A 24803-nucleotide genomic window follows, 5' to 3' on the forward strand; every position below is an offset into this window, starting at 1 on the left:
GTGAGAAGGTAAGAAGGCAGAGAGAGAGAGAGAGAGAGAGAGAGAGAAAACTTCTTCTGAGTATAATAATTCAAGTTCAGCGGCGCACCATGGTCGCAATATGGACGGCTGTTGTGTAACCGTTTTTAAAGGAAAAAAAAAGAGACGGCAAGCCGCTCCTCTCGCGAGTCCAATGTGGTCATCAATGGCGCGGAATGACGAATCGCAGAGAAAAAGCGATCTCCAGTCAAGGTCGCGTATCGAAAGGTGCCTTTGCGTTCGCCATTTCGCATTCATCTTGCTATTATCTCTCGGACGGGTGCTCGTATGGCGCGTATTTCTTACACAGTTCACGGACTGCACAGAGTGCGCATCGACGCGTATATAGCCGCGTATGCAACAAAAATCACCGGCGGGCTCGAAAAGGTGAACCAGTCGAAATTCCGGGTTTCCTCCACTTTTTGCACGAAAACCACATCATGCGCGTCATTCCTTTCTGGGCACAACAAATAAACGCGGCGTGAGAAAGCTAATTTGGTAAGCGACAGCTGATGCAAATATTCTCTTTTTAAAATTCGCGTAGGATAGCGCGATAAATTTTTGCAGACTTTATTTTTAGAAAAGTTCGTCGTATAATTCACCGTCGACATTTGCCGACGAAATTGATTATTAATATTTTTGCAACCCAATCGTTCATTATGTATATTTCTTCTTTTTATTAATCGCAATCGCTTCTGGTAACGTCGGCACTGTGCGACTGATTGTTGAATACAAATTGTTTCACTACCTTCATTATTTTCCAAGGTTATTTTATAACGAAACAAAACAACTTGAGGAATTTTAAGTTTGTAGAAATGATTATCTTAATTGAAACATAAAGCGTCAGTAGAAAATTAAAAACACTTCACTCTGTTAGTGAAATTGATGCCTCGGTCAATAATCCATGTTTAAAGGCGCTTAGCGTAAATCGCAAATGAGTTTCCTTACGTTAATTAGCGATAGCTTGCTACGGTGTCATTTGCACTACCGTTCGTCGGAATAAATTTGACTATGTCAACTGTTCAGTTTGGATAATCTATGCATCAGGGACCTAATTCGCGACGCTGAGATTTATGGTCAAACCATTTAACATACGGCCGCAAACATTTGACGATCGTTATTTCAATCTTCGAGAATACATTCTATCATCGCTCTCTTTAAAATTATCAAAGCCACTTCGCGAGCATGTTTAAGTTAACATCGATGTGGCAATTACCGCGTTACGCGGCCATGAAGAAAAATGAACAAAAAGAGCTTCTCTGGCAACCAAGAATTATGAGTAATTAATATCCATTTGCATCCATTTATACGTTTGCCGAGGAAAAAAAAACTCTTCTAAATACCAAATATGTCGTGTAACATTTTAAAGCATTCCTACATTTGCAAAACATGAGATATATTTAATTAAAAAATTTCTCTACGATCACAAGAGCAATAATTCACAATGAAATACTGTATTAATTAAACAGATTTGCGCATTGTTAGTTTTTTATACCGTTATAAGATTATTTGTTTCATCGTTCAGATCACTGCAATATATCGCAATACATACTTTAACATATATATATATATATATATATATATATATATATATATATATATATATATATATATATATATATATTAATACTTGAGATTTTTCTCGAGAATACTTGTCGAATAACGCGCAGCACGAAGCACAAGTGGATTATGAGATTGAGACAATTAATTAATGAGATAACGAACGATTTTGTAATCTCCGATACTATTCATTGGACGCTATGTAGTGCATCTGATATGCGCTGATATTAATCAATCGATAGAGTGAATCGTGGAATCCATCGTGAGTGAGTAACACGTGTTGAGTAAACTAATCGTTTCTATCAATTGGCCGTAAGCTTAACGAATCGAATCAACAGCTAATAACTTTTCCCTTTTCCGAAGAAATTTTATCTTTCAAATTGATTACTTTCACTAATAAACAGCAAAAAATGCTGGACACGTGGCGTTTATTCTATCATCAATGACCAGTATTGAAAATCCTATTATCGCGGTTGTCATTAATGTGGATATTACGAGATAACCGCAATCAGGATTATCTGACGCATCGAAGTCTAGTATTCGTAAACCTCTTATCAACTTCCGTGTTTTGAGAAGAAAAACAGCCCAGCGTATATTCACGCAATCCGATGAAATTTTTTTCTACGAGCAATTTTTATTACTCGCCCGTTTAGATTGCACGTAATAAATGTGACTGATATTCCTCTGCGAAATGCTGAGAAATATGCCGTTATCGCATTTATTATGTACATAATGTAACGTTTATTTTGTTGTAAAGTAGAAAGTTTGCCCGAGTTAAAATTAAATATAAGAACTTCTCGTCGTTCTATTTGCATCGCCGCCGTCGATGGCGACTCCTCGTCTCGAGGCACTTTTCTTCAAGCATATTTTCTCTTCGGGCTCTTTTCCGTCTTTACTCACGGTATGCTTCGTTTTCTTCTCAGGCGCTTCTTTCTCGCATACGCGATAAGACGCTTATTAAGACGCGCTCTTGCCGGCAAGTCGTAGGATTGGCCGAACGCCACGTTAAATGAAGTTGCAATTAAGAGAGCTAAAAGCTGCGCGGTCGACTATGTCTTCTCAAGGCCTCGGGCCTCGCCAGAGCGTACTTCCGCTTCTGATTAGCTTCCTCTTTTCCCACATCGTCCTCGCCGGGCTCTCCTTCCTCTCTCAGCCGGCCTCCATGCATTCTCCTTCTATTCCCCCCCCGTCCTTTCTCTTCCCATCGTCCTTTTCCTCTTTTTTTTTTTTCACTCTCCGTTTCCCCTTCACATCTCTCTCTCGTGGTTTCTCTTTATCTCCCGCTTGTCTTATCTCGCAGCGTGGGAATCCGCGCGTGCGATTCACGGTGCGAGAGAGGAAGTACTTATTCTCGTTTCTCGCACGATGCGTCTTTCCTCGCTCCTTTTGCGTTTTCATGATCGATTTTGTCCAGCGGATTCGTTCGTCGAGCCGCGTGCTATTTTCTTGCAAAGTTGTAAGATTGATAATATCGTATGCCCGGCCAGAAAAATAATATAGAAACATTAAATTTAATTAAACCAGCATGCTGTCGTGGCTATTAAAAAAAAAATGACCGCTCGGTTATTGAAAATATGCATGTATAGCCGCTGGAAAGAATGAAATCAAAGGAATCGAGATTGTCGCAACGGAAAATTGCCGATAATTTATTAACAAGCGCCTTTGATTAATCTAATAGCAAGTATATGCTAATGTTTGCAAATGGATCAACCGAGTTGTTTCATAAGGACAAGCGGATTGTGACTGTGACAATTTCTCGAATTCCCGTAAGATTTTCTAGACCGACAGCGGCTGTGCGAGGGAAACATTCGAATCGCGCCTGATTTATTTCTAGAAAATGCTGCGGAAACTTTCTGCCGGATAGCCAATCCGATCCGTGCGACGTGTACGACGGTAGGATGTCTGCGTAATATCGACCTAATGCGGGCGCGGTTATGACGTAGCGGTAGATACGAAAGACGATACTTTATCTGGATCCGCTTGGGTCGGCGGGGACGTGTATTCGATGGTACGTAATGCGCAGCAGTTTGCATAAAAGCGGCACAAAGTTGCAAATTTACGGACATCGCGAATAAATTTACGTAGATAGAGCGCTTCCCTATCTATTCGGCGTTGTGGAATCGAAAGCAAGAGTGTCGCGGCAGCTTTGTTAAGCGCATCGGGCAAATCACGCGCGCAGGTATCCAAACGTTTCACGCCGATCGCGGTGCCCAGCAGCGGACGCTGCAACGGACGGAATTTTTAGGACCAAAACCGACCGCCATTGTCGCTTGCTTCCGTTGCGGTGAAAGGCTAATTCCCAACAATTACCCGCAAACCGAGTCCGAAAACTTATCGCGTTGTCGGAAACTTGGGCTGGTCGGCAACTCGCGCGCGAACAGGAGGAATGACCGTTTCATTATATCATCGCTGTGTGTAATAACAAAATTAGCCGTGAAAATCGATGTGCGAGCCAGCGCGAGCGAGCGCGGACAGTCGTCGCATTTGCCGATGCGCTGCGAAGGGAATTTAATTGAGTGAGCTTGTTTCGCGTCCATTATCGTCACAATGGCTGCATTCGGACGCGTCGAAATTTACGCCTGCGGCATTTATCAGCGCGAGATCGAACGGCAGAGATCTTTCGTTTCTAATTTAACTCCACTTTCAAATCGCTGGAACTTTGCCAGATAGAACGTGTTTTACATCTTCGAGAAATATTTAAGCACACACGCATGCCTAGCGGCGAGAAAACAGTTTAAGACACAGTCGATTTGCAATAAAAAATATACTATACTAATATACTTTTTCTTTCATATATTATTAATATGCATAAGCGCGCGTTCTAATGCGAGCTAACTGTTGCGTAGATACAAAATAATTCTCGATCGGAATATCGCGTTCAAAGTTCGAATATTAACGAGTTGACGGAATTCTGTCGATAATTCGCTGAACGGCGATCCTTAATCGCCGTTTCTTTCGCGCTCGGTAAATGGCTCAATCGGCTTGCGAAAAGCGTGACTTTAACGATTTAGGACGTTAGGCGAAAATGTTTCATGTGCCGCGTGTACTTTCACCTGAGAGTCGGAGTCGTGCCGAATTGGCAGGTACGATTACGACGCCGCCGATGAAATTTCCGTCGATTGTACGAAATACGGTTGTTTGCTCACTCAAATACCGTCGTCTCGAATGGAGCTTTGTGCACGATCTCGTTGTAAATTTGCGAAGAAAGTTTCGCACGTATTCGTATTTGAAATCGTTGTTACATGATCGAACCTGTCCGTCAGAACATGTCAACCAACCTTGAAAGTTTGGCTCCGGAGAGACTCAAATTTTGTTGAATAATTCGGAAAATTTCACTCAAATCAATTGTGTGCGACTTTCCGTACATTTTATGCAAAACTTTCACTAATTTAAGCCACAAGACAATACATTTCAGTTTGCAAAACAGAATGCAATTCTCTTTTATCGTCTACTCTCATAAATTAAAACGTGGCATTTTGTTTTCTCTTTTTCTTTTGTAACCGCTTTTATTATGTATGGAAATGATGCAACATTTTAAAAAATATTCCTCTTCCTGTTATTTAATATCTACAAATGTCAATCGTTCTGCGATTCGTTGAAAAACCTGTTGCTTATGAATGCAAGAAAAAGCGCAGATATACATTCAACCGGCATTTGCAAATTAAAATATTATACTGAAAAAGATTCACGTATCATAACTTTTGTCATTCTACGCACGTAGAAAATCATTGCTTAGAGACTGGATGAATCTATTTTTTATGGTCAGGGTTGTGTGTTGCTTAATACTGCGTTGGTCAAACTCGAACGTTGCCAAAGAGAAACATTTCAAAATTCGTCATATATCTCATTCATGGTGGAAAAAAAGTGAAACCCCATTATTATTCCGTAATTTGAAAGTGACATTTCATCCAGATACAAGCCAGCTTTTTGACAGCGCTTATTTTTAACTTCATTCGCGACTGCGCGCGACCGCGCTAAAAATGAAAGGATTATCATAACTCGGACAAGCGCTAATAATCCGTATTCATTCCACGTAGACGCGATATTACACGAACGAAACTCCGCCACCAGAATATTACACAATTTTACAGCGCTCGGCGAATGCCTGAATCCGAGAGAGCTCGGCGCGCGCTCTACGCGCGGCGGTCTCCGTCGCGCGCGGCTTGGCAAGCCGTAACAGAAAATTATCGTAAAGTCGGGCGGAATCGCACGGGGCGGGAGAACGCGCGGCGCCCACGCGGGGACCCGTGGCGAGAAAACATACATATACCCCCGCTTCTCGCGCCGCTCCTCACCGCGGAAAACGGTGCGATCCGGCGACTCCGCGAATACCGCGGATTTACGTACGTCGTCTTTCTTCGCGCAGGTACAACACGGCCGACCGGCCGCTGGTATTTCGCTCGCTCGTTCTCGTGGGGCCCCGAGCTCGTGGCGATTGTAAATCTCGCGCGCACTTGGGCCCCCGCGGGCCCAAGTCGGGTTATACGCGGCGAGTAACAGCGGCGAGTAACAGTCGGCCCCGCGCGAGTACCTACCTACTTCACCGCCAACCCTTTCTACCTTTCCTTTCACTTTCATCTATCGCGGGCCCCGCTCGCGCACACTCTCGAGGCCCCTTCGGGGACTCACTCACTCACTTATTTGCCGCCGCCGCCTGCCGGTTACACGCCTCCGTGTAACGTGCTCGTACACGGCGCGGAAAAAAGGATTGTATTATTGAAGAAACGGTAGCGAGGGCCAACGCGGGCCCCGCAGAGGCCTCCGATGTGAATATCTAACGGGTGAAAAAAAATTCGTCCCGCTTTCTCTTGCGTTTCATAATTTCATTTCTGAGAGGCTCGCGAGATAATGTTGACAACTTGAAAATTTACTTGGCTGTATTTCGAAAAATTAAAGATGCTTTAATCGGTAAGATCGAGACTAAATTAAGTATGAATGCATTAAGCCGATGATGTTTTCTTAGATTTCAAAAAGTCATCGTAGGAGCGCGTATGCACGTAGGCAAATGTATATTAAGATTGCTATACTGTGCGCGCATAATAGTTGCAGCGTGTATGGGCTGGTAACGAGCGAGCGAATTGATGTATGCCTTTAAGAGGGCATCTCTCATAACGCTGAAAAAGATGCGTTCGCCGTTCGGAAAATAAACACGTTATTACACGGCGCGTTTATAACCGCGCATCATAGAGTTACGCGGTCGTAGCTTGCTACCGGGATTTTCTAGCGAGTAATTTTGCGAATGTTGCTGTTACGAGCGCTCGAACTCTCAATATTATTTTCTGTTTACGTAGTCATTAAATAGAGTATCGCGTATTTACTTGCTTTCATTTCTAAGCTGTAGAATGCAGACTTGTACAACAGGATTTGCAATATATATTGCGTTTTCTTTCAGCCGTGCATTTTTCTCCAATTCGCAAGCTTTTATTAACAAATAGTTTTCATCCTCTTTTCATTTTGCATAATTTCGAACGACTGAAATATATGTGAGACACTTTTGTTTGTAATTTTGCTGTTAAATAACTCGTTTTCGCGTTATATAATCGTATAATTAAATATAATAAGTTTTTTCTCCGCCACTTTATTCATAAATCAAAATAAATGCCGATGATTAGAAATGTTGAGAAACAAGAGGTTAAGTATGCGATAATAAAGGGACGCGGACCGCACATCCTCGAAATTATGTCAGTACATTGTGTTCGCTTCATTGTACGTAACGTATGACGCACTGGAGCGATGCGCGTCGAGGAGAACTGTAATTTCCAAGTAACGACTCGCGCTCTCAAATGTTGTGTGTCCCTATTGTACCTCGCATGAAATATCGCCGGCCGAGGGGCCGACCGGGCCATTCGTGCGACAGTGAAAGTGGCCTAATTCTGGACCGGAAAATGAGTTCACGCGGGGTCAGGAACTATGTGTGCGCTAATACAGCGTCCTCACTCGATACGTGCTCGACGTTTATTGTGCCATTATGCTTTGTTACAAACGCATAAGCGCTTGGCAACGGGAATACGTAAGATATACATGTTTATAGTCCAATAAAGAAACGTGTGTGAAACGCATGGCATTATGTCACGTCGAAAATATTGGCATAACTGGTTAGATCGAGCGGAATCGAGAAGAGGAAAGTGACTGTCCGCGATATCTCAAAGGTACAAAATTTTACGCGGGTTACGTAATTTGTGTTATTATTTCCATTGTTTCACTAATCTGTTTTTTAGTAATCGCAACGGATATGCTTTTCTTTCTCCCAAGCACGATGTGATACGTCATTATCGAAGTCAATATTTTTTTTCATTATTATTCAAAATGCTAATTTTCGTGATATCATTAAAAACAGCAGTCCAGCTTGAACCTTGAACAAACCTTGATGCGACAAAAATTCAATAGGTGAAATAAATATGCATTCGGACCAATGTTACGAGTCATAATAAAGATATGTATATTTGGAATATAATCAGCACTTTGAAACTCCACACTTATCTGCTATTTTTGCATTTAACATAACTTAGCTTAATCACATTTCGCTACGTAATAATATGTTCTTGTCAGTGTCACAATTAGACCATTGCTACAAATCGCTAATCTGCAATTTTTCTACTATAATACCTATTTGTGATAATATCGATAATTGCCTGTTAAAAATATTTCAATAATTGCTGAAGTAAAATGCTCTGTGATAGAACCGCAATCCATTCTTGCTGTAGATGTAAGAGTTGGATTTATATAATTCTTATTATATCAACGTTAATGATATAGAAATTAGAATTAAATTGCATCAGTGAACGTGCTTTTCACTTTCAAAGTTCGCGCTTGCGCGCCAGATACAAATATATTCACGCGTTTTCAAAATGTATAATGAAAACGACTCGTTTGTTGCCGGTAATGTTCTTCGGCATCACGGTTTCCTCGCGCGTTTTCACCCGCACATCCGTGCGGACTTTCTTGCTTACGTGCCTGCTTACGTACAACTCGGCGCTCTCGTACACCTAACTGCCGACGTAATTTCTCCTTCGCCATTGTTACTCTCAAACGATCTCGCAATCGTCGTCTCCCTCTTGTGACATGCTAATCATCCCCGGCGCTCGTTACGTCGAAACAGACGACCCAAATAACGAATTTCGTCTCGACGCGCCGATAACAGTCGCGCTCTCACGTTACGAAAGATTTTCACGGTCGATTAATCGGAGAAAAAGCCTTAGACGCAGTAGTCTCGAAAAAATTGACACACGTAATGAATTCCTGAGCTGATCCGTTACTTTTGACGCACGACTAGGCAATGTAAGAGATGCATTTATAATTAAAATAATCAGTAATTTATTTGTTCCGATCATAATTGGAATTTTGGCGTCGAGATGTTACTTTGTCAATCAATAGTATATTAATTACGATATTGATCTGTAAGGACTTTTTGCGATCACATATTAAATATACATATTATGCAAATGATGCTGGCTGTGCGTGAGTCATAATTTCAATGAGGCGGAAAAAGCTTTTGGCAAAGTATCAATCTTCATGCACTTTAAACGCGGTGTTTACATTGCGCGACTTCAGCTGTCGTATAATATTACAATATTGTGGAATATCATTATTTCATTGAAAGATGCAGGCGTGCCGTCACGTGTTTTGTATCTCTCTCGCCTCGCCCGTATTTTACGTGCGACTAAAACCTCACCGATATTCAAATTTACGAATACATTCGCATTTGTGAAAATGCATGAAAGTCTATTGTCGTTTCAAATACATAAATACGACATTCCGACCAGGCTGGTCAAGGCTGTGGCACGACTGATTTACAATTTATAATCAACTCCCGATTTCGAGAATGCTTTGACAGCCGCAGCTCACACGTGTCATTGCGATGAAAGATATGAGCAAAGTACAATCTTTTGCATTTAATTAAAGATAAAGCAAAAATTAACTTTAATTAATTAGTTAAATAGATTTTTCTAAATATGTATCGATAACTATTATAGCTTCATTCATGATTAAAAGCATTCGCGCGCGCACTGAGAGAAAGGAATAATGACACCAGCCATATTTTTGTACATGTTTTAATATGATTGATTATATGTTTAGCAATACTATGCGATTATTATTGCTAACATTATACTAACAATTCCTACAAAAATGAGTATTGTGACTATAATTATAGTATCATGCAATTATAATGCAACATATCATATATTTTTCTCTCAATGTGATTTGAAATTAAGATTTTATCGGATTATACATGTATAATTGATATTACAATAAAAATTGCGCGATAAAAATAAAATTTATATTCTTTGCAGACGGAAAATTTCATATATTTACGCAGGCGTAAATCCATCTTATCTAAAATAAGATTAGTGCTGGATTTTACCCGAAATGTAGTACTATTCTGAAATTTTCGCACGGTTTTAAACATGACTACGGTCGCGTCTCGTTCACCTCGCGTGGACAGAGACAAAGAGACTTTCCGCTGCCGGGTAGCGCGCACTTTTTGGACACGGTGTACGCTTCTGACGGCGCGCTCGCATACTCGCGTGTGAGCGCGCGCGGATCGAGCGCAAGCACGGGGGGGAAGCGCGCGTGTTAGCGACAAGTCTCCACCCACCATGTGAGATCATTGCGATTACGTAAGTGTCCAGCCCGCGGTGTGGCGGGCATAAAAGTATCGTGTGGCATGCCGCTTCAGTGGACGGTATTCGCCGTTGTTTTGCCGATGCAGTTCTATACAGCGCGATCTTGAATTTCGCGAGAAAGGAGAAATCACAGCGCGAGCGAAAAAAAAGGCATCACGGTCATCTTTTAGTAAAAAATCGACATCGTCGATTTTTCAAAATGAATTTCGACGACAGCAGCAGGAATGGCACTTTTAATACGGGAAATCAAGGCTTATGCTGTTTACTTAATATTGCGTATCGCAACTTAACGCCGCGATCGTAGACATGTTATCCGAGATTTCTTTGGGATAACGCGATGCAAATTATAGGATGATAATATCACGCTGAGACGTAATTGGCGCGCAGTTAATATTCCAACTACGTATGTATATTACCTCGAATTAATTATGCGGCGCGTATAATCCGTCGTTTAAATTCGCGCGCAATTCGAAAGGATTGCGATGAGAGACGGGTGTGGTGATGCGGCCGTAACAGGATGCACTTTTCTCGCCTACACTTATGCAACATCTTTGTAAAGCTGACGGAAGTCACCTTCACCGCGCTGTAAAACGAGAAACAGCGGCTTCGCACACGTCGAGTAAAATATTGGCTAAAAAAGAAACGATCGATCCGCCAAAATGATGAAATTCTCTAGAAGAATCCATAGACGAAAGGAGAATCGATCGCAATGAATAAAGTTGCATAACATCTGAAAAAGATCGATACAACACATCGGAAATCGCCGATGACCACCGCGACAATCCCGTCACGAGCGACCAAGCGTGAATGAACAAGCGGATGATCGGAGGCTTAGATTGCCCCGTCGATCAGCGCGGAGTTTCATCAATTTTCTCGGGCGATTTGATCGATATCGATCGGCAGCCGTGTGTTTCTCTTTCACAATGTCGATGCGCGACTAGGCGGATCCACTTCGCGGGACAAACAGCGCGAGAACGATAGAAACATAATTATTCAAGGCTGTGCCGGGCGGCACAACAGGATTGCCTGATTAGCTATGTAGATGAAAGTCACGTTACGATTAAAGTGCGACAGCTATCGCGATAAACGATCATATGGAATTCTATGCAAGTGTCCTACGCTGCGCTTCCGGCGGTGCTGAATGGATAGCAGCTGCGAAATCGCTCGCAATGAAATTGGCATTATCGAAAGCGGCATTAAATCAACAGCAGAAACCCATTTTCGCGATAATGAAAGTGAGAGAGATGACAATAACATTCCGCTCTTGATTCTCGGTGGTTTCACTTTCTAAAAATAACTATCGTATCACCGATCTTGAATTATTATCCCGATCCTTCGGACGTCTATCGGAATAACGCACGTTTCTTTTTTCTAGACCGAAATTTCGGTTTCGGTTTCGGTTACGGCCAGTTTCGGCCAAAAATCAAGGCTTTCGACTTAATTTCGGTTTCGGCGGAAACTAAAAAAAGTGGTTTCGGTCGGACTCTACTTTATAATATATTATTTTTTATTTTGTAATATTGCGTTTTATTTGTAAAAAATACTTTATATTTTAATAAGGTATTAATAAAATCATATTTTTAAAACAGTACATAAATTTTACACATTTTCCAACGGTTTTTTAAAAATCATATAGCTTTTTATAAAACTCCTCCAAAAATTTCGGTTTCTGTTTTGGTTTCGGCTAAAACTAAAAAAAGTGATTCTATTTTTCCACCTTGTCCTCTCTACGTGGATTGGCGCTTCAACATGAATTTTTTTCAATAATAACTTGTTTTCTACCGAACTACAATCGGATGAAAGGATGATATTAACGTCTTCCACATCTTTCACATTATGTTGAAATTTGCGAGCGAATTTTCCGTTTTATTTGTATTATTATTAATGTACACTAAAGAAGGCCTGATGGCAGGTCGAAACGTTTGATTTTTTGTAAACAATTTAACGAATATATTTTAAACTTCGCACGAAGAACTAGCATTGTGGCTCTTTACGCTCCTATTAATTTTAAATGATTTTTGTAATCAGTTGAGCCTTATATTTTATTAATTTAAAAAAAAGTGATTTCGGTCGGACTCTACTTTTTTCCCTTTCATTTTTAAGCGGATATGTCGACTTTCCGCTAACTCGCCGACGCAGAGTCGCGGGTTAAGTTTTTCCAAGGAGCATAAATGCATTATTGTCATAATGCGAAATGACAAAGAGAGTTAACTTACCGCGAAACGATCTTCACTCGACATTCCTCGTTTCCGCCTGACTCATTTACACGCCACGGCAAGGCCACGCCAAAAGCGGCGATCTCGGCTGTATTAAAATACACTCGTGAGGTGTTCCCGACGTGAGGAATGTAAATGCAGCGTGAGAAGTATTCCGCGTACAGCGCTGGAAAAAAAAAATTTATTTACATCTTCCGAGGATACTCCGGTTCTTTTTTCTCGCTTCTGTCGACATTAAAAATCTCTTCGATTGTTGATGAGCTAATAACAATGCTTGCAGTTGATAAAAAATGCCAGAAGCTTACATAAGTCAATACTTGTCTCATAACGATATGCATCCGGTAACAACAGGACTGTTGGCAGAAATATAATGGTTAATTTTATAATTTATACAATGATGTAGCAATAATAATGTGCATTTCTTTTAAGATTTCTACTCTTTAATTTTATCTATTTTATTTTATTTCGAGCCGCGCAATAATAATAAATCTGGAGCGGTAAAGTGCAGTGTCCGTATCAGCGTGAGGCAGAAACAAACATCCATTTATCTGTTTTCTCTCTCACTTAAACTCTGCAGATTCCCGTCATTTTTTTCCGACATAAAACTTTGCTTCGATAAACGTTGAGAATGCGAACGCGCCCCCTCGGATCCGGAACGGAGCGATGTTGCGCGTCTGTCGGACGGAAACTGCGACGAGGAAGGAGGAGAAAAAGAAGGAGGAAGACGAGACTGCAGAAAGGGGGATAAAGTGAGTGGAAAGAGGAAGAACGAGGAGCGCGAGGGGGACGCGGGGAGGCCACCGAGTCATTCTTGCGTAACACGCAATGCATGCACGCGTATGTGCACGCGTCTCTCTCTTTCTCTCTCTCTCTCTCTCTCCCGCGCATGCACCGATGACGAGACGTGGGTGTATGTAGATCTCCCAAGTAGCGAAAGGTCATCCGCTTAATAGTTCTCGATAGCGCACGCAGGCACGATCGGATCTCTGCGGTGACTAATCCGCGGCCGTAGGTGCCCATCCAGGCGCGGCGCGTGCATCTCTCGCGCTGCGCAATAAAAGCTGCAGTTGACGAGCCCGCCGCTCTTTGACATTGAGCGCATCCGAATCTCTAGCGCGCGCGCGTCATTCCTATTTCCACTCTCACTTAGCTCCGCGATGTGGAACAAAACCGAGCGTTTAAAAAAATTAACATTCATTACGCAAGCGCGAAAGTATTCGGTGACTTTCCGAAGGAACAATTCTTCAATGTTACGTCTCTAATTTGAATAAAAAAGATTTCTGCGCAGATTTACGTAATTTGCACGAGCTAGTTTAATATGCTTCTCTGCTTGTACCGGAATTAACAGCAAAACAGATTATTTGAATATGAATTTAGAGTTGTTTACGATGCTGCATATACGATATATGAAAGCGTTTGAAGAAGTATAAAATAGAAATTATTAATGCAATGCGCGCAAAAACGCGCAGAACGCTTGAGAAAAATTCAATGTGAATTTGTACATAAATCTAGCTATGAGATTTGGAGAAAAAAATTATCACCGTTGCGTTTGTATCGAGAATACAGCGAGATGCTTTGCGAAAATAATTTAAGCTTGCAGTAATCGCGATATAATAGCGAGGAAAGCATCGACGTTTCCTAAATATTAGCTGTCGGATCCCGCTGATTAGACGCCAATTAAACGTTCCTCGACACAAAAAAGTGCTAAATGATTTAACGAAGTATTGAGAAATATTAGACAATATCGAAAAGCGAATATTCGACAGACCGCAAACAGACGCGAAGATTTCTCGTTCGTCGGGCAACATTTCTTCTCATTCATTATATTTTATTCCTTCTCTCTAACATATTAAATATACTTACAATTTTACTCGACCACCAGAATGCTATCATTTTACGTATCTTTATAAAAGCATAGCTGGCAATTACAATTTGTGAGAACGCGCGCTTATCCGGCAATTTGCGTGGTTAGTAGAAGCGGTTTACCTGCATATCGTAGTCTTTACACGTAATCAAATTACTCGTTTTACGGCGATTTATGTAATCCGAACGCCGACGCGGCGTCGCCGCGCGCTTTTTCCACGATGTGCAAAAGTCGCGGATCCGCCGCGACGAAAGCGCGCCAAAGTGTATCCGAGGAGCGCGCAGCATCTCAGAGCAGGGATTGAAACCGGTATAATTTCGCTGAGTTTGAATTTCAATCTTACAGACGCATGAGAAAATAATCTGTATTTTTTTGTAATTATAGAAACGCTATAATGTTGCCAGAAAGTGTGCACTCCGCATCTACTGAAAATTGAAGTTGCCATTTTCGAGCCAGGACGGTTCACTTTTTCAAGTTTCGAGCTAATAATTTCCGGGAATCGAAGGAAAAGTCTGCCACTCTTATTTTGCACATTGCACAATTTTAAATTAATCGACGATCGCAAAAAGGGGCCGTTAATTCCGCAATGGTTTTCCCGAGTACCTGAGATCTTGCAAGAAATTCAATTCCGCGAGTTTCCGTCTGCCTCCACCGCGATATCTGATGTCAGAGACGATGCTGTCGTGAAATGCAACGCCATTCGAGCGTTAACATTAAGGGAACGGCGGCTTTTAATTGCGCGGCGTGCAGCGAGAGACTCTTGATAATAAACTCGCCGAAAGTACTCGCCAAGTATTCTCTCCCGACTTCCTCGATACATCATAAAAATTACCGAAATGTTATCCGCGGCTCGTGGTATTTAAATTACTTTCAAAAGACCAAACGGACGGCCGTGAGTATCTTCGGCGGCGATCTCGTACGCAGGACAGGAGTGCTCTTTGGATTATACGGCAGCGGAGGCGACGTCGTCCGTTTAAGAGAAACGATCGTGCGTTACGTAAGAGAACGCGGTGTGGAGACGTTCGTGGTATAAAGGCCGATTCACATACTCATCGCCTCACGTACTTGCATACATTTATACCCGGGCAGGCGTGTGTGCGTGCGTGAGCAAGCGCCATGCGGAATCGGCGTAAAAGAATAAATGGAAGTAACTCTGCGATTACACGAAGTCAGCAAAGAGGTAAATTGAATCGTTTAAGTTTCTCGCGGCACGACTAGTTAAGGTAGGTTCTCCAAAAGATACGCCTCCGCGAGCGAAATCGGAACTCGAAATTCCGTGAAACTTTGTCGAAGATTTTCTACGAGATGAAAACGCATTCGTCCCGTCGACTATGATTCATCGCCGATGTCCGTTTTTTTTTTTTTTTTTTTCGTCGAATCTTTGGCGCAATTTCATTACGCAACGCGCGAAAAAGCGTCCTTTTTTTTCTCCTCAAATATTACATCGGATATTATTCTCTTACTCCGCCAGATGCTAAAAATACTATTTAATGACGGCAAAAAGGTGTTTTGGTAGAGTGCAATAATATGCATTGCGAGCGCTCGAAGGCCACAATTCATTTCGAATACAGCTTTAATTGCTACGCTGTTCAAACTAGCCGTTTTCTTATTATATAAATATCCAGCCAACGAGAAAATCGCAAATCAGTCGAATTTACTTTCGAAGATTGACAGTGATAAAGCGCGCAGAGGCGGATTCCCACGGTCACCGCGGCGGCCTTCATGATTTCTTCGTGTGCACTTGATTTTTGCCGATTTTGGTAGCGCAGTAGCGCGCGTGCGCGCGCGCGCGCGTGCTCCGATCGTTCCATGAAACACGCTGGAAACACGCAGAAGAGCACAGCGCACGCGTACACCGAGCTTGCCCTTCAGATCCACAATGATGGAGCGTGTCTATTAGAGGAGGCGATTGTTCTTATATAATGAATGGATCATGTAACTAGCCGCTTCGCGGACTCGCTCCGGCGGCGGGGGACGAGAGAGAGAGAGAGAGAGAGAGAGAGGGACGCCTTCGCGCTCGCATGCACACACGGCCGTGCACACGTACGCACAAACGCAAAAACAACGCGTACACGTGTACACAAACGTACGCGCGCGCGCTTACACAAGGCCGCGTGTATCGCGTGCGTCGCGTGTACCTGACGGACGGGGCGGTGGTGTGTGCGCTCGCGTACCAGTTAGAGCTAGCTCTTGGTACGTAAGTGCAGCTCTGAAAAGGCTTTTTACTTTCTGGCCTTGAACGAAATGTATCCGGTGACTCGGCGACGGCGGCGGCGGCGGCGGCGGCGGCGGCGGCGGCGGCGGCGGCGGCAGCGAGCGCCGATCGAGAGCGCGGGGAACTTTTGTCGCTCCCCCGTGTGAAAAACAAGTCCACCGCCGCCCTGACCGCGTTGCTATTTTTGGCGCCCCGCTCTACGCGATGGCCGATCGTTCGGTCGGTCAGTCGGTCGGTCGGCCGGTCGGTCCATCGCGGACGAGTTCCGCGTCTAATTACGAGAATATCCGCGTTGAAAGGGAGAGCGAATGATAATCGGCGTCCACGCCGTGATTCTCGGGGTTAAAAGGACGAGGATTTAAATTTGGGAATGTCGAGCTTCGTCGAACTTGGTTGCAGTTTCTTACAAGAAATATTATTTCTATATCGTTGCTTTTCGCAGCGGCAACACTCACTTTATCACTAATATGGCAGAAAATTGAACATAAAATATATCAATATTCCGTTGCTAACGTGAGCTCCGTAATATGATTCACATTTTGCGACTATGCACGGAAGAAAAAGTAGTGTCAAATTAAAGCTTATATACTCAAATTAACGCGTTCATTGTTTCGTATATACGCAACAATTTATAATCTTCCGATGAGAATTTAATAATCTTAAATTTTAACAATACTATAGTCTTATTTCCATTTTATAATGATCACTTGAAGAATACAATATTTAATTTTACTCTAAGAAAATTATAATCTTTTATTTGAAAAATATGTTATTTTCTATCCAACATTTTGTCTTTTCCATTCAAGAAAATTATTCTTAAATAATAAGAATATTTTTTTCTTGGTTGAACTATATAAAATGACTTCACTCAAGCCAGTTTGCTTCGTTTAAAGCAATATAATCTCATTTCAAGATTTTCATGTTAAAAATAAAGATATTTTTAAAATAAGAATATCTGTTTTTTCCGTGTAACCGTGGCTCTATATCTTCCCCCGTCGGTCTTATCCAAACGTTACACCGTTCAACTATCGTAATGATTGAGAACGAGTCGCAGATCGCGATGTACAATCGACAGGCATTTGCATCGTTCAAGCAAATGGAACTCGTTAGCTCCTTTGTTACTTCTGTTTCTTCAATAACGTCGGGAAGGAGGATTCACGGTGAAATTGAAGAGATCGCACGAACACGTACTTCCGGTTAAAGACACGCTCGCGGGTCAATTCTTTTTCCGGACGGTAACGCGCGCCGTTCGTTCAGCCGGTGCTCGCCAAGTTGCGAAAGGGCAAAACGGACGGGAAACCTTTTAGAAACGAGGAAGAAGAGGAGGAGAGGATGTCGGAGAGAGCAACGTTACAGTCGACGGAGCGATGCGCAAGAGGGAGAGCGTGAGAGACCAGGTGGAAAATGGCAATTCGAAATCGAGGAAAGGTGTGAGTCACCGCACGGTTTCACGGGGTGTCACAACCCTGCCGCCGCGCGGGCAGGTTTTCGTTTCAGAGACGAGAAATACAATGTGCGGCCGCGGTACGGGAAGTCAGCGAACCACGAAGCTATTCTTGGACGACGGAAACGTAGAACGCGATCTCTCATCAAGAGAGTGTTCGCGATTCGCATAAAAACTAGTCCGCATCGAAAATAGGCGCGGGCGGTTTTTGCCAGCGTTTCGCTGACGTGCGCTGCGCGACGGCAAATTAAATTCGGTAAATTAAGTCGCGTAAAAGTGAAGAATAATATTACTAGGAAAAAAATCTCAATGATTAATACAATTTTTCAAATTTTTGTCTAATTTGAACTACTTTATCAGTAGTTTTAGATACGGATTTTTTGGTATGTTGCATAATGATATATGTATGCTCTTTTGTTTTCGAAAAAGTTATAACATCTTTTACGAAAGACGAAACAATCAGACTCCGATGTGTAAATGAAGGGGAAGTGCAATCTCTATTGTTCAATCATCAATTTGAAATGTTTTCACGCCTTTCTTCGGCGCTAAAAGTACCTTCACAAGAGGAAGCACGTAGCGTTTCTCGAACCGCTTGTCCTCGCTTAATGTATCGTAAAAGATCGATGCCGCTGATCTCTTCGAAAAGCTTCGCGCCGGTAACAAGCATAACTGCTCTCTGCGGTGCGGCACCACTTCGCCATGGGATATTGCTCAGTGTTCCAAACGAGTGGATACCGATGACCCGGTGCGAGTAAGCGAGCATATACGAGTGCGGCACAATGAGACCACGAAACATAACCTATCCAGACTGGCAAAACGTAATTGGGCCCACAAAAAAATGGAGCGGAAACGCCTGGGCCCCATTACAGGTCCCCGTAACGAGTTCTCTCTCCGCGTTGCTCAATTCCCGCCGCTCGGCTCGCGCGGTTTCAGCCGCCTCACCTTAATCAGCGCTGTCGCGATTCGTATTTTTTTTTTGCCGCCGTGCAAAACCGTGATGTCTGAATAATAAAAAAAATATTGAACATTGGAATGATATCGAAGCGATATCGACAAAGCGATGCGACGTCGACGGAGAAAAGAAGAAGATACCGTTAACGTTGCTTTTTCCTCTGAATTTTTTGAGTTGAATTAATTTCTTTAAACCAATTTAGTGGAATTTTTACAGTTTTTTTAGCTAGAAAAATAAATTTTACAAAGAATTTATTGGTAAAATCTAGCGCCGAGCCGCTTTATTCGCAAAATTTTGCAAACTTGTCTTATGCAAGCGAGTTTAACGAACCGCTCGTTTCCTACGATTAACCGTGTGTTTTTCAACAGCGCGCGGTCTTTTTCATCGCTCGGTCGCGACGCGCGAAGTCTCCCTCTCCCGCTGAACCCCCCCGGGTGTCTCGCGGTTTAATTTCCAGCCTCGACATTTGCGTAACCCAGTTTCGCCATTGTTCGATTCAATGGTAGATCGTAACGTCCGCCATCCGGATAGGAGATTATAATGCTCGCGTGTATGTGGTATCGCGCATCGTCGCCTCGCGCGCCTGTGCGCGTGTGCACGCGCGTGCATCGGTGCCACGAGACGAAAGTACACCAACACACGTGTGTGTGCAACGAGGACGTATGCATGCCTATACATATATAGGTCCGATAAATGAACGACGGTCGATTCGCGTGGTAGAATTTACGAATTCATCGACTTTCTCTTCTTATCTGAAATCCCGACTCGTCAGGAACCATTCGCGCCAGTTTTATGTTGCTATACTTTTTTTTTTTTTTTTTCTTTCGTCATTGACAATGGATTATAAATTCAATTTCAAATTGTTTCACAATATATCAGTTTTACGCTACAAAAAATGGAATTAAGAAATGATTAATTATCATCGAAAATTGTGATCTAAATTTTAAAAAATTGGAACATTAAAAGCGGTCTAATTTTTATCTTTAATTGGCATTTGATCAACAATACTTTTTCTAAATTTAAAATTTTTTATTTTAATGAAATTGATCACTCTTTCTTAGCTTTCTAATTTTCAATTTCATAAAAAATATATAGCAATTATCAACAGTATAAATTACTGAAATAAATCAAAAGAGAAATTAAAACTCGCTTCATCGTTGAACGCTTTTATACGTTTTGCAATCTGTTAAAATCTCATATCCTGAAATTTCATATCCAAAGTATCATGTATTGAAGTTTTTCGTATCAGCCGACGTTATGGCGCGCGTTACTCGACGATATTTTACCGACACCGTGTATCAGGTATACTCCATTTGGAGGCGGTTTTGTTCTCGGCGCAGCAGAGCACAGCACAGCACAGCACACGCAGAGAACGAGGCGCGGCTTCGCCGGTAAAAGCGCCCGCTCCGAATAGCATGGACGTCGCATGCGTATTGCGGCGCAAGACTTGGTCCCCACCAAGTAACGCTAGTGACAGTCGATTGGACGAAATGGTGAAGAGGGCTCGTCGTCTTATTCTTAAGCTAGACAAGGGCGGTGAGGAAGAAAAAGAAAAAGGAATAGTACCGAGCTGGATTGGCTATGCTAATCCATGTTCAACCGGCCACCTTATCTCGATGCTCATCCCGACATTTTGTCGGTGAATCCGAGAAACGGAGAAACGCGACGGACTTGTGCGACACTTATTGTCGCTCATGCCGGGCAGACCTTTTCCAAGACCTTAGAAATTCATCTCTGGCGAAAGAAAAAATATCTCACCTGCACGTAGCTATGCTCGAGCAATGGCGCTGCGAAGCGTAAAATATATGAAATGTTCATTCTCCTCTCTCGTGTCCCGCGGCTTCGATCCGCCCGGATAACAGCGCGGATAACCGTCCGGTCATTTGTTACGTCCGCGGTGCAACGCGCGGGCACAAGACCCTGCCCGGCAACTCCTCAAGGCCCAAATAGAAGAAAGAAGAACGTGAGCGCGTAAGCGCGAACGTAATCCGGCCGGCCGGCCGGCCGGCCGCTCGGTCCGCACGGCGATTGACCCTGAACTTCAGTCGGTGCTTATACTAGCATTACCAGTAGCGGCGGCGGTAGCAACGCGGATCCGCGCTGACCAGCAACGATTTCCTTATTTAGCAATTTTCTCGATATCACGCAGACATCACGCACGCGAGCGAGTGTGTACGACCGCCCGTAGGACTTATAGAAATACACTGCGCGTCCCGCGAGAGGAGCTGACACCGACGTTAGAAACAGAGAGCAATAGTGCAAATTGTTCCGTCTCTTTCTAATAGATCGGTTGGTAAGCGGCGTTTATACACCTATGATGAGATAAAACAGTTTACATTTTTAGTTGGTCACCTCGCCAGTCGTCTTCTCCCCACTCTTGTGATGTGCGAGAGAGAAAAAGAGAGAGAGCACGATTGACAAACTATTTCTGTCCTTCAATGGAGCGTCACTCGCGTAGTCTATTCCTATGAGTCTATGATAGTTACGCGCCGCATCTTTAACCAGAGAACTCGTGTTTTTTTTTCTTTTTCCTTTAAAATTACTTTGAATCGCTCCTTCCGCCTTCGCTGATAATTATCGTTATGATATATCTGAATGAGACGTAAGAAAAATAATGTTTGAAAATTGATGTCTTTTATTAATTTTAAATGCGAAGTAGAAAGAAAACAATTTTTTTTCTTATTTTTTTTTCCCCTATCAATTTTTTGCTTCTTATTTACCGCGCCAGCTTCATAAAATATTGATAAAGCTATGAATGTTAACGTGAAGCCATGCCGTTCTTTGTTGTTGATTTATCTCACACGAGGCTTCATAACAGCGAAATGATTTTCTTATGCAAGTGCGGATACTAAGCGGATGTAAATTTCCCAGTTATGTAACCGCGACGCTTCGTGACGTCTAATATGAAAGGAATTCATTCCGCGATGAGATGTTATCTAAGAGAATGTATAAACAGTAGCCTAGCAATGACTTCGTAACGAAATGTCGAGTTCGTCGCTACTTTCGGCGATTTAAAATTCCGCGACGGTTTCGGCACCTTCTTCGTGACTTTTACCCAAGGTCTTCCCTTTCGAATTCGTCCGGACTATCAATTGAAGGTCATGACAGCGAATGTGAGGTGTTCTTAGATCAGGAGATCGTCTTATTACGCGTCATTACTTTATCGTTCTGCGATACTGAATTGCACGTTCGCATAATTATTGCCTGTCATATAAATAGTAATGCAGAATTAAGTTTTTATAAACTGACCATAAGTTCGCGCATGTATTAAAAAGACATTTAGTTTATTTACATGCGAATTAATGAAATACGGTGTAAGTATATTATTTTTGCGCTCTCTTCCCGAAAATGTCACAAGAATGAAAGTTTCCGAGAGTAACCGGTTGATTATTTCCAGTTTGAAACAAACGCTAAAATACGTTTGACATTGCGGAATTCGTAGACATTTACGGCATTGATTTCATAATATTAGTTATACTTCTGCTTCTTGAAAACATAACGTGAAACCGGACTTTCTCTCTCGCGACTTCCCTTGAGAAACTGAAGGAATGCTCGATCAGCCGTTAATTCTCAATTCTTAGCCGTGGCCGCTTTAAACTGTTGCAAATCTTAGACACGCATGAATGAGATATTTCTTGTGCGATCGATATCGATATATTAGTGAAATGTTTTTTCAACGATTGCTGTTATAAGATTATGTTGTAATAACAATTGTTCCCTCGAGATAACAGCTAATCATGAGCGAATTATGTACGATTAGTCGACACTTATAATTAACGAATAAGATGTTATCTTGCAGTTTCTTTTATATTAACAAGATTAGAAAAATTTCTTATACAAGATAAATTAATAAATTCTTAGACTTTTAGAATCTCGATTACATAATTAAATTTTAAGTTTGATTCATCATATATGTAATAATTATAATTATTAGTTAAGTTAATTATATTTATTATATGTGAAGATACTCGAACATTTTTACTCGATGCATTTATTACCATAATTATCAGTCGATTTGTTAAAAACCGGATTATATCGATTAGATTAATGTTGTGTGAAATATTTATCTCTTTGATTTTTATAAGGTAAAAAAATAATTCTGTATTAATGGAATTCTTGTAAACTGATAATCAAATCGGATGCAGTTAAATATACGCGTTCGAAGGTGAAGTAAATGCGTGAGGAGTTTAGACTAACTGGATAATTGACATACCGCACCGTTAAACACGTTTGACATGGTCAACCGAGAGCTGCGCAGATATAAGAGAAACGTGAGAAACACGATCTTGTGACACATCAGTATCTTTTCCGCCGTTTTTGAAAGAGCTAAGACACGAAAGGAGGAAATTAATGTAACGAAGCTGCCTTTGCAACACGCAAGGCGACAAGATTACTTATTGGGTTAAGGACGCGGGACAAATTCTTTTTTCACACAATTTCCCTTATAACCATGATCTCATTTTTTTTAAGTTTCTAACTGCTATTATCTTCTAATCTACAATAGAAATATAAAATGCACTAGGATTGCTACTACACATTTTATTTGCCAATCTTTTAGCAAATCTCTTCTTGAAATTTGATTAGAAATATATAAATTTTTAGATTTTTAAAATTTTATAATTTAATCGTAAATTAGAATAACGTAATATCTTATGTAATACCAGTTGAATAATTAAAAAAAAAAGTGTAACACGAAATTTTTATCAAATCAACTGAGACGTCATTGTCGTTTTTTTGCTTCTTCGAATGTTGATTTGATTCAAGTGTTAGATTCATGCATATAAACATGCAATCTTCAAGGCAAATGAAGAGCGTTAACATTTTTTATTTTTATTTTAGACGATGTATACTGACGGTCTCCTGACGCTTCACTATGGGAAGCATCCAGCGACCTTGGCCGCGGAGGTCGGGGCCTGGTACAGCGGGGACCGTCACGTGGACGTGACCCTGGCATGCGATGATGGGTCCGTCGTGAAGGCCCACCGCGTCGTATTAGCAGCGGCCAGTCCTCTTTTAGCTAGTCTACTTCGGAATCCCGCACTGGACCACGTAGTTCATTTGTCTGGCGTCCGAAAGACTCAACTGAATCATTTGTTGGAGTTTCTGTACAACGGACAGGCGCTCATACCGGTACGGATTTTGGAGCACAATAGAGATCTTTTAAGGAAAAAAAACGTAACTGCCAAGTCTTAACAACAGAATTTTCTTCCGTTCAGTCGTCAGAGCTCACGCCGTTGAGGGAGCTCTTCGAGCTTCTTCAAATTAAGTCGGGGCTGTTTGAGCCCAATCAACCTCAAACTTCTAGTAATTCTGACTCCGAGAGAGTGTCGACTCCGCAGCCCTCCGAAGGCCAGGAAAGCTGCAGTTATGAGTCTCAATACGACAGCAGGTTGATACAAAACAAATATATATATATATTTTTTTTTATCAAATATAGAAATTAGGCTTTGAAGAATCGTCTCGATTTTTACATTTCTAATTTTTTAATTAACGGTCCGAGTAGAATCTAATGTACATCGATCTCTCAACAGAGAGAATTCTGAATGTACGATATTAATAAGGAAATAAAAAAAGGATGAGAAAAAATATCAGGACGCGAATGACTAATCCGAGAGATTAGAAATTAAGAAACAATTGCGACGGTTCTTTAAAGTTTTCTAAAACATTTTTACATTTGATTTAATTATTATATAGAATTTTACTTACATTAGTTCGATATATTTTTATATATACACTGCCAATCAAAAGTTTTTAAACAATAAGTATTTTTTCCATAATTATTTTTTTTTTACATTCTATTTCCGTAAATCCTTGAATGAAGATATACGTTAATACATTCTTGAAAATGTTTATTTTAAATGTGGTTGCGTGGATTAAATAAAATTATAATAAATTCAACTGTATGCTTTG

General features: G+C 41.7%; 1 protein-coding gene and 1 long non-coding RNA gene across 2 annotated transcripts in view; one reads left to right on the top strand and one right to left on the bottom strand.

Moving 5' to 3' along the window:
• LOC136997804 (uncharacterized) overlaps positions 1–21037 on the bottom strand; it is a 79026-nt gene extending 57989 nt beyond the window's left edge. Inside the window, exons 1-2 of the long non-coding RNA XR_010888447.1 lie at positions 20652–21037; positions 12419–12584 (exon numbers count right to left, since the gene is read on the bottom strand). This is a non-coding gene — a long non-coding RNA (uncharacterized lncRNA). The remainder of the gene's footprint in view (positions 1–12418; positions 12585–20651) is intronic.
• ken (ken and barbie) overlaps positions 1–24803 on the top strand; it is a 36249-nt gene that overhangs the window by 5817 nt on the left and 5629 nt on the right. Inside the window, exons 2-3 of the mRNA XM_012375898.2 lie at positions 23733–24023; positions 24110–24282. Of these exons, the coding sequence (XP_012231321.1) occupies positions 23736–24023; positions 24110–24282 (461 nt within the window). The 5' untranslated portion in view covers positions 23733–23735. The remainder of the gene's footprint in view (positions 1–23732; positions 24024–24109; positions 24283–24803) is intronic.

Source organism: Linepithema humile, chromosome 2 (genome assembly GCF_040581485.1).
Source record: "Linepithema humile isolate Giens D197 chromosome 2, Lhum_UNIL_v1.0, whole genome shotgun sequence".
NCBI classification, from domain to species: domain Eukaryota; kingdom Metazoa; phylum Arthropoda; class Insecta; order Hymenoptera; family Formicidae; genus Linepithema; species Linepithema humile.